The sequence below is a fragment of the Octopus bimaculoides genome, chromosome 18 (assembly GCF_001194135.2).
Source record: "Octopus bimaculoides isolate UCB-OBI-ISO-001 chromosome 18, ASM119413v2, whole genome shotgun sequence".
NCBI classification, from domain to species: domain Eukaryota; kingdom Metazoa; phylum Mollusca; class Cephalopoda; order Octopoda; family Octopodidae; genus Octopus; species Octopus bimaculoides.
In genome coordinates, this window is record NC_068998.1 from 37,978,941 (window position 1) to 37,988,981 (window position 10,041).

The window sequence follows — 10,041 nt, forward strand, 5'->3', positions numbered from 1 at the left end:
GATACCCTTAAAACCAGGATCTGTTCAGCACCCACTACTACACCTCTACTGTCTCTCATTAATTTATCTCTTTTCATTTTCTTCCTGAAAAAAAACCATCCAAAATGTTAGATTTTTTTCTCCATTCCCCACAGCAAGTTCACTGTACTGTTTTTATAAAAAAAAATTATTAACTAATATAAGTCTTGCTAATGCAGACCAACACCAGCCTCTTTGAGTCTGTTTGAGCACATTATATACAATTATATTATTTCTGCATTTACAGGTAATTTCAGGAGTTTCAATATTTCGTAATAAATTTCCATAGACTAAGAATCCACAGCCTTGCACCATATATTTCCTGCACCACTACAAGGACACTAGATATTCAGAGGCCGAGGAGGAGGATTCAACAGTTTATTACACTGTGTCTCATGGTTTTTGTCCTTGGGTAGCAACTGTTATTTCCTATTTGCTTACCCTTAGAAAGTATGAAAAATGGCTATTTCCTTTGAATTTTGCTTTCCTCAAATTTGTCTTCATTTGGACTGCTAGAAGTATACTGAATTATTGAGATTATGATCCCTGTATTCATACTGCCATTGATGTTAGTAGAACATTCTAGAAATTCTTGAAACTTTTAGAAAGTTATCAAAACTTCTAGAAAGTTCTAGAAAATTCTACTTCAGCAACTTAGCACTGAATCTGTCTGAAATGTAATGGAAAATAGGCCAGTTTCAAAACATTGATGTTCAGGTCACAAAAGCAAAGTTTGAAGGGAAACACTTAATGTCCAAAGACCAAAAAAAATTTTTTAACTTTGTTACACAGTAGTGTGACTTGAAAAGAAAACTTGTTTAAAAAGGAACAACCTTCTGTACAATTGTAATTTTCAAATGATAATTTTACTTCTTTGTTTTAAAAAAGTATATATATATATATATATATATATATGACCAGTTGGTTCATTAATTGCATGTTAAAAAATACATATATATTCAGAAAAAAAAAATCTGTTAAAATTGTGTTTGAAATTTGTTTCAGGAATTATGAATGTATGAAATTTTATTTCTCTTTTAATTTCACATATTTTATGTATATTTTAAAACTTTCAACAGTTTTCTCGCTAGAATGTTTCAAATTTAAAATGAAACAAAAAAAATGAATAAAATGAAGAACTATAAAATGTATGACCCAAACCCCTAAAAAATGTAGCAAAAAAATATGAAAAAATGTGATAATAGAAGAAAAAATACAAAGCAAACATTTTAAAATTATGACTGTGGATGGTCAATGGAAACAGCTAGACACACCATCTGCATGGAACCTGAACAGTAAAGTAAGTGCTAGCATACTCGATGTAGATATAATTAATTAATTAAAATTGTAACCATCAGGGATAAGAACAATCATTTTTGGAATGATTAAATCTGGTCAGAAAAGGAAGGGGAGACAACCCTGAAATGAATTTTTAATTAATTGTGGTTAATTAAAAGAAGTATAACACCATGGCAGGGAGCAGGTGTGATTTTTAGTCGTATGGTGAAAATTCTGGAGGATTGGTGTTAAAAATGTTTCACTGATTCAGACTCAACTGTAATTATAATTTTGGAAATGTTCTTGTGTAACAAGTGATTTGATTTGCAATCGTGTTTTGAAATTAAAACAATAGCAGCATGGAAGGCAAATGTTAGCCATTCAAAGCAGACTGTTAACTTCACTTAAACATTTACTATTTATTTTTTAACAATAATTAAGTCTTTACCTGTCACTATGCTGCAGGAACAAATATTTGTTAATCATGCATGTACCTTCATAAATTGTTCAAAGAGGAAGTATCTTTTTAAAGTCAGTGTTGCATTGTCTATATGCTGAAAAACATACAGAAACATACACACACACAACCAAAAGAAATAATTATATGTATTATATATATATAAATATAGTCTTTTTTGAAGTCTGTGTTGTGTTGTGTTGACAGACTTGCACTTAAAATTCCCTCATTTTTTATCAAAATTTGTTAGTTAAAAAGGTGACAATACTACCTATGTATCTAACTTTCACGCATACACTCTCTCTCTCTCTCTCACTGTATTTCTCTCTCAACACAACTTTTCTCCTCCCCTTCTTCCCCCTCTCCACACAGATGATGTTATGGACAGACAGATGGAGATCAGCTTCTCTTTTTTAATATAAGATTATCAATGATTTCCTTCGATTAATAGGAAGGAGGAAAAAAATGATGCAATGTTCATGTCATTTTCAGGAGCATTGGTGAGGTAAGTGATGTAAAGAGGAAAAATCTATCTTCAGCCAGATATAAATACTAAACCTGTTACATGATCTCTTCACATGGTATTCAGCTATTAATTCTTAACTATTGTTTTATTTTCTGACTAGCTACAAGAGTCCAATGAAGGCGCATGACCTGGTGGCTAGAATATCGTAGCTTTGATCCCCAGATAGGGAAGAAAATTGTTGTGTGATAAGCTCTGGCATCAAGGTAGAATTTGAACCCAGATTTGTTAGCACACTGGGTGAAATGCTTAGCAGTATTACATCTGCCGCTATATTCTGAGTTCAAATTCCACCAAGATCGACTTTGCCTTTCATTTTTTTGGGGTCGATTAAATAAGTACCAGTCATGCACTGGGGTTAATATAATTGACTAAATCCCCTTCCCCAAGCTGCACTTGTGGCAAAAATTTGAAATTATCATTAAGGCACCAATCTTACAGAATTGTTAGCATGCAGGGTAAAATGCCTTAGCGAAGGTAGAGGTATTGTTTTCAGTTGTGTTTGTTTGTCCGTGGACAAGATATCTCAAGAACTGCTGGATAGAATTTAATGAAACTTTCAGGGATGTTTGGCCTCATAACTGGCAGAAACTGATTAGATTCTGGGATCGATCAAGTACTAGACAAAGATTCTGGATTATTTTTCCGCTGTTTTACTTAATTTTTGAAAGTGGTCAGGTTCAATTCTATTATTCTCGTTTTGTGAGAGCAGTTGAGTTTATTTCAGAAATTCACATTTTAAAAATCATCTCCAGCTAATCATTGAGAAGACGTTGATGTTGACTTGGCAGAGGTTTGTGCTCCCTGAGTGCTCTTATTATTATTATTATTATTATTATTATTATTATTATTATTATTATTATTAAAAATTATTTAAAAAAAAAACAGAATTAATTATTATTATTATTATTAAAGCAGCAAGCTGGCAGAACTATTAGCATGCCAGGCAAAATGCTTAGTCACATTTCAACAATCTTCAAGTTCCGAGTTCAAATTTCACCAAGGATGTAATCAACTAGTCCCATCCCCCAAATTTCAGGCCTTGTGCTTTAGTAGAAAGCATTATTATTACTATTTGATGAAAACTCTCAGCTTATTTTGCTGGGTATGGTGGAAAGCATCAGCTGTCCACAGCCAGCAGACTAAGGTGACACTTGTTTACTGGTTATGCTTCAAGAACCCGGCAAAGAATTTTTGCAGTTCCAAGCAATGTTGAGTTTTGTAGGTGTTCTACTTTTACATTTGGTAGTTGAGTGCTGATACTTCCAAGTGTATCAATTATTATTGGTATCACATCTACTCGCCTCATTGACCACAACCTTCATTATTATTATTATTATTATTATTTAAGACATCACACAGTATCCAATATTGTGATGTTGATTGAAGATATTGCATACCAGGTGTTTGTACTGTCTGCCAAGTCACAGCAAGGACCTTAGACAGACAGTACTTTACACAATATGCATGCAGTTCCAAATCATGCTGATTTTTGCAATACACATAGATTGTAGGGTACTTCTAAAGTTTCCAGATGTTTTTTTCAGGTTGGGTAGTATTGAACCCACTGCTCCAATGACAATAGGGACAACTTTTATACTTGACTCTCGTAGCTGCCACATCTTAGCAATCTCAATTCTCAGGTTTCCATATCTATCAATCTTTTCTCTTTCTTTCGTGATATGTTGATCTCCTGGCACTGCCACATCAATTATTAGGCACTCGTTTGTCCCTCCCAAAGGTTACTATATTTGGTCTTTGGTGCTCTAACACGTTGTCTGTCTGAAAGTCAAACTGCCAGAGGATTTTTGCCTTCTCCTTTTCGTCCATTGCTTTCCGGTGTATGTTGGTACAAAGTACCAATTAACTCGTGTCCATACATCTGGCACAGTAGCCAGTGAAGGTTTTGGGCTACCTTGTCGTGTCTGCACTTGTACTCTTTCTGCACAAGACTTTCACAAGCACTAACAATGTGAGTCATGCCTTGGACCCTCTTCCCACACATTCTGTAGAGGTTTGTTGCACTTGTGTGGTATATATATCCCTTTTCACTGAGTTGGTATTCAATGCCTGATCCTGAGCAGCGATGATTAGGCTTTCAATATTCTTTTTTAGGTCACCCTTACTGAACCACCTCCATGATTCTTCTTGGTCTTTTAATTTGTTAGCTTCGTGGTGGAACTGACCATGTAATTCCATGCAGAGTAGGGTTTCTTCTCTCTCATTGGCTATTTATGATCAGAATTCAGGAGTACTCTCAAGTCCATTTTTGGTAAATCCTTCTGCATTAGCAGCATACTGTAGCAGGTCTTGTTTGCTGTTAACCAAATATTCTGTCCTGTTTCTTCTTTCATTGTTGATGCACTCCCTCACGCTAATCAGCCCCTCTTCATGTGGAGCCTGTGTACATTCGCTTTAAGGTGGAGGGCACCATGCATTGTCATTGTCTTTCAGGTAGTGCAACTGAGTTGGTTAATCTCCACTTGTGTCCATTTCAGGATGGGTGCACTATAGCAGACTAAAGCAACAGCCAATATGTTGATGGCAGTCACAAGGTTCCTTGAGTTGAGTTTTGATTTCAAGAGAAATTTGAGACGCTTGAATTATGCAGTGATGACCTTGTCTTTCATTTCTCTGTGTGAGATATAGTCCACCTCCTGGATCCCAAGGTACTTGTACCCATCATCATCTGGGTCTTCCATTCTCACTCTGTTTGGCAATTCTATGCTCCTACCTTCTGCTCTTTTCCCCCATTTCAAAGTAAGCACAGCACACTTTGAGATACCAAATTCCATCCCTAAATCCTCACTGCATATCTGCACAGTCTCAACCAGCCTCTTCATTTCAGGCTTTGTGGCACAAACAGTTTCAAATCATGCATGAAGAGGTGGTTGAGACGAGGTCCATTCTTTCTCAGCTCATAGTGCACATTGTCTTTACACAGGACTACAGAAAGTGGGATTAAGGCTATAACAAATAACAAATTATTATTATTATTATTATTATTAAGGTGGTGGATTAGCAGACTCATTGAAGTCTTAGACAAAATATCCATCTCACATTATTTGTTCCAGCTCTTCACATTCTGAGACCAAATTCCACTAAGTTCAGCTTTGTCTTTCATCCTCTCAGAATCAATAAGATAAAATCTTAGTATAGTACTGGGGTTGATATAATTGATTACCCCTCATCGAAAGTTTTTGGCCTTGTACCTTTCTTAAAAACAATTATCACTATGAAAATTATTATCATAATTAAACATTCTGTTAAGAGATATTGTTGTTGTTCTTCTTTAGCCTCAGGTCAGCCTTCACCAAGCAGACCTGTGTTCAAAAGCATTTCATCTTTTTTCATATATCTTTTTTTATGCAGGCATAGTACAACTAGAATTACATGTCATTCTCTTTTTTAAGATGGTAGAGTGTGCTAAGAAGGAGATTTGGCTGCTACTTCTAGGAGGTTCAACAAGATCTTATTGTCCTATTAGCTTACATTGCAAGGAGTTCATAGAAATGGTAGAATTTTATAACAAACATTCTTCATATTTTTGGCTGTATGAGAACAGTGAGCAAGCAGAATTCTTAGCACACCAGGCAGAATGCTTGCTGTCCATCCTTATGTTCTGAAGTTGACTTTACCTTTCATTCTTTTATGGGTTTGATAAAATAAGTACCAGTTGAACACTGGAGTCGATTGTATCGACCCCAGTGTGATATAATCGACTTAATGCCTTCCCCAAAATTGCTGGCCTTGTGCCAAAATTTGAAATCAGTATTTAGAAACAGACAAGGCAGTGAGCTGGCAGAATGGTAGGTACACCAAGGAAAAGGCTTAGAGGCGTTTCATCCACCTTTATGTTCTGTGTTCAACTTTGCCTTTCATCCTTTTGGGGGGTTAATAAAATAAGTACTAGTTGAGCACTGGGGTCGATGTAATCGGTTTACCCCCTTCCCTCAAAGCTGCTGGCCTTGTGCCAAAATTTGAAATCAATCATATTGGCTGTATGTACACTTTGCATCTTTTAGCTTCTATCATTGCTTCAGTTATTGGACAGTGGCCATGCTGGGGCACCACTTTGTAGGGTTTAGTTGAACAAATCAATCCCAGTACTTAATTTTTTAAGTCTAGCACTTATTTTATCAGTCTCTTTTGCCAAACTGCTAAGTTACTGGATATAAACAAACACCGGCTGTCAAGTGATAGAGGAGAGACGCACACACACATATATATACATATATGTGCACATGCAACATACTTACAACACATGCACACACATATACATACACACAAACATACATGCATACACACATACATACATACACACATACATACATATACATACATGCATATACATACACACACATATATCATCATTATCATCATCAATATTTAACATCTGCTTTCCATGCTGGCATGGGTTGGATGGTTTGACAGGAGCTGGCAAGCCAGAGAGCTGTACCAGGTCCATTGTCTACTTTAGCATGGTTCTTATGGCTAGATGGCTTCCTAATGCCAACCACTTTACAGACTGGACTGCCTGCTTTTTATGTGGCACCAACATTGGTGCTTTTTACATGGCACTAACAAGAGAGGTCACCAAGGTGGCTGAGAGGTTAATTTTGACATGCTTCTACATAGTTTCTGTTTACCAAATTCACTCACAGAGCATTGAACGATCCAGAAGCTATTGTAGAAAACACTTGCCAAGGTGCTATGTAGTGGCATTGAACCTGAAAACATGGTTGCAAAGTGGGTTTCTTAATTACATGGCCATGCCTATTTATGAAAATTAGCAAAAAAAAAAAAAAAAAAAAAAAAAAAAAAAAACTGAAATGAAAGATATTTAAAAATATATGAAAATCCAGTTTACCTGGTTTCATTAATCACTACTGTGGGCTCACAAGGTTATATAGGCTGAAACAACAGACCCCAAAGTGTCAGCCCCATAAAAGTGTTGCTTGGAGTAAACTGCCCCTCAGTCCTACAGTTATTTTTATTGATATTTAACAGAACAACAGAGTGACTCAAGGGCCAACACATGAAACCTTGAGTCACTCTGTTACTTCTGCTAAATATTAATAAAAACATGCATGTACTCATATTTTGAGTTCTATTTTTCCTGTTTGCCTCACAAATACTTAAATCCTAGAGTTGATAACAACTTGGGTAGCAAATGTTATTTCCTATTTGCTTATCCCTAGAAAGTATGAACAATGGCAGATATTTCCTTCAAACTTTGTTTTTCTTACATTTATTCAACCCCCAAAGAGTCTCTCTCAACACATTGCTATGATGCTTCCCCACAACTCCTGCTCATGATCAGAGATGCCCATATTGCTGCTATTAAGGGACATGCTCAAGTGATTAAGGTCAAGCAACTGACAAGCAAATCTGTGTTATTGAGCAGAATATTTGCTATAACGATATTTCTGCTTCAGCAACTCAGCATTGAATTAGTCTGAAATGTAATGGGAAATAGGTCAATTTCAAAACATTGATATCCAGGTCACAAAAGCAAAGTTTGAAGGGAATAGTAGTCATTTCCTTTGATTTCTAGATAAAAGCAAATAAGAAATAACACTTACTGACCAAAGACAAAAAAAATTCTAATTTTGTCGCACAGTGTTATCTAAATACACACAATTGACACTCTTCAGTTAATTTAAATATCTTCTCTTAACTACTTTTAATTACACAAATTACATTTAACCAAAAACATACCTAACTCTCTTTTGAGATGCTGATGAAAGGATGAAAGGCAAAGTTGAGCTTGGTGGAATTTGAAGTCAGAACAAAAAGACAGACGAAATACCTTATTTACATTATTTACAATTGACGGATATTTGTCCTCATCTTGTTTGTTGCTAACACAACGTTTTGGTTGATATACACTCCAGCCTTCATCAGGTGTCTTGGGGAAATTTCAAATCTGGGTCCTCATTCCTAAGGTATTTTTCGATGTTATTATTATTATTCAGGTTACTGCCTAGAATCGAACTCGGAATCTTAGGGTTAAGAGCACGGGCTATTAACCCCAAGATGCCGAGTTTGATTCCAGGCAGTGGCCTTAAAAATAATAATAATAATAATAATAATAATAACATCGAAAAATACCTTAGGAATGAAAACCCAGGTTCAAAATTTCCCCAAGACACCTGATGAAGGCTGGAGGATATATCAGCCGAAACATTGTGTTAACAACAAGATGAGGACAAATATCCGTCAATTGTAAATAATGTAAATAATGTACATAATTCCTCATCTCTTAAATATAGAATTGTAAGGCGAAATACCACTAAGCATTTTGCCCGGCATGCTAACAATTCTGCCAGTACCCTGCCTTAACAACAACAATAATAATGAAGTAGAATATTACATTAAAAACATATCATTTCAGTTAATTAACACAAAGATTTAATTACAAAGGAAAATATAAAGTTTATTCAGTGAAATAATTTACATCTTTACAACTTCTTCCCACAGCCTAATACTTGATGTTGGTCAGACCCTGAAATTTCTTCTTCAGCATTTGATTGTCAGCCCATTCAGAATTTAAATAAGAATCTTCATCATCTGTTGCTAATTTCTGTTGAATGAGAAACAAAGAATGGTCAGTATTAAAAAATAGTTACATCAGAATAGCTTCTTGTACAGACATGACAGTTTCCAAATTTCTGGCAGAGTGAATTGTGTCATGGTGCTGATTTTCTCACAGGCGGTGCCCAACTGACTCTACTATACTGTGTAGTTGACAAAATCAAAAACAAACAATGCGCATGCGTGAAATAAAAAATATAAAACGGCGACAATTTACCCATCGCACCCTGTATATGCACATTTACATTTGTGCGTGTGTGTGTGTGCGTGCGTGTGTGTGCGGATAAGTATGCAGTCATGTGTGTGTGTGTGTGTGTGTGTGTGCATGTATGTGCACATTTGTTTTTTGTGTGTGCATATATATAAGCGCATTTGTTTGTGCATGTGTGTGTATATATATGTGTGCATTTATATTTGTGTGTGGATATATGTGCATATTTAAGTGTGCACGTACGTGTGTGTGTGTGTGTGTGTGTTGTCAAGAGGGAGGTAACTTATAAATTGTTATGTCAAAAAAAGGAACACGAATTATGTCCCTTGGTGCTTAAGAGTGTTTCTTTGGTAAAGACTCCTTCATTAATAGAAATATAAGAATATAAAGTTTTACTAGCTCCAGCTAAAGGGCTATGGATAGGTTGCTTGTTTGCCAACCATGTGATCTCAGGTTCAATCCCACTGTGTGGCACGTTAAGCAAATATTTTGTACTACAGCACTGAGCTGACCAAAGCCTTCTAAGAGGATTTGGTAGATAAAACCTAAAAGAAGCCTATTGCGTATACATACATATATATGTGTGTGTGTGTGTGTGTGTGTGCATGCCTGTATCTCTGTGTACTCGTGTCTTAATGCCACATGATGGATGTAAATGAACATCCCTGTCATACGAGCGGTGCTGTTCATTTCCAGTCTTTTGACCATGGGAAATATTGTCTTATTTGGAGACTGCTGAGTATGGGCAGCAGGAAGAGTATACAGGCATTGGAAACATTTGTCACACAAATTCTATCTGAGCCATGCAAGCATTGAAGATTCAATGTTAAACGACAATGACAACATATATGTATGTGTGTGTGTGTGTGTGTGTGTGTGTGTAATATATATATATTCTTTTATTCGATTGTCATTTGACTGTGGCCATGATGGAGCACTGCCTTTAGTTGAGCAAAT

General features: G+C 35.8%; 1 protein-coding gene across 1 annotated transcript in view; it reads right to left on the reverse strand.

Moving 5' to 3' along the window:
* Positions 1 to 8,689: 8,689 nt before the first annotated feature.
* The window catches only part of LOC106876085 (cilia- and flagella-associated protein 298), a 23,426-nt gene continuing 22,074 nt past the window's right edge, over positions 8,690 to 10,041 (reverse strand). The window contains exon 8 of the mRNA XM_014924496.2: positions 8,690 to 8,862. Coding sequence (XP_014779982.1) covers positions 8,761 to 8,862 — 102 coding nt within the window. The 3' untranslated portion in view covers positions 8,690 to 8,760. The remainder of the gene's footprint in view (positions 8,863 to 10,041) is intronic.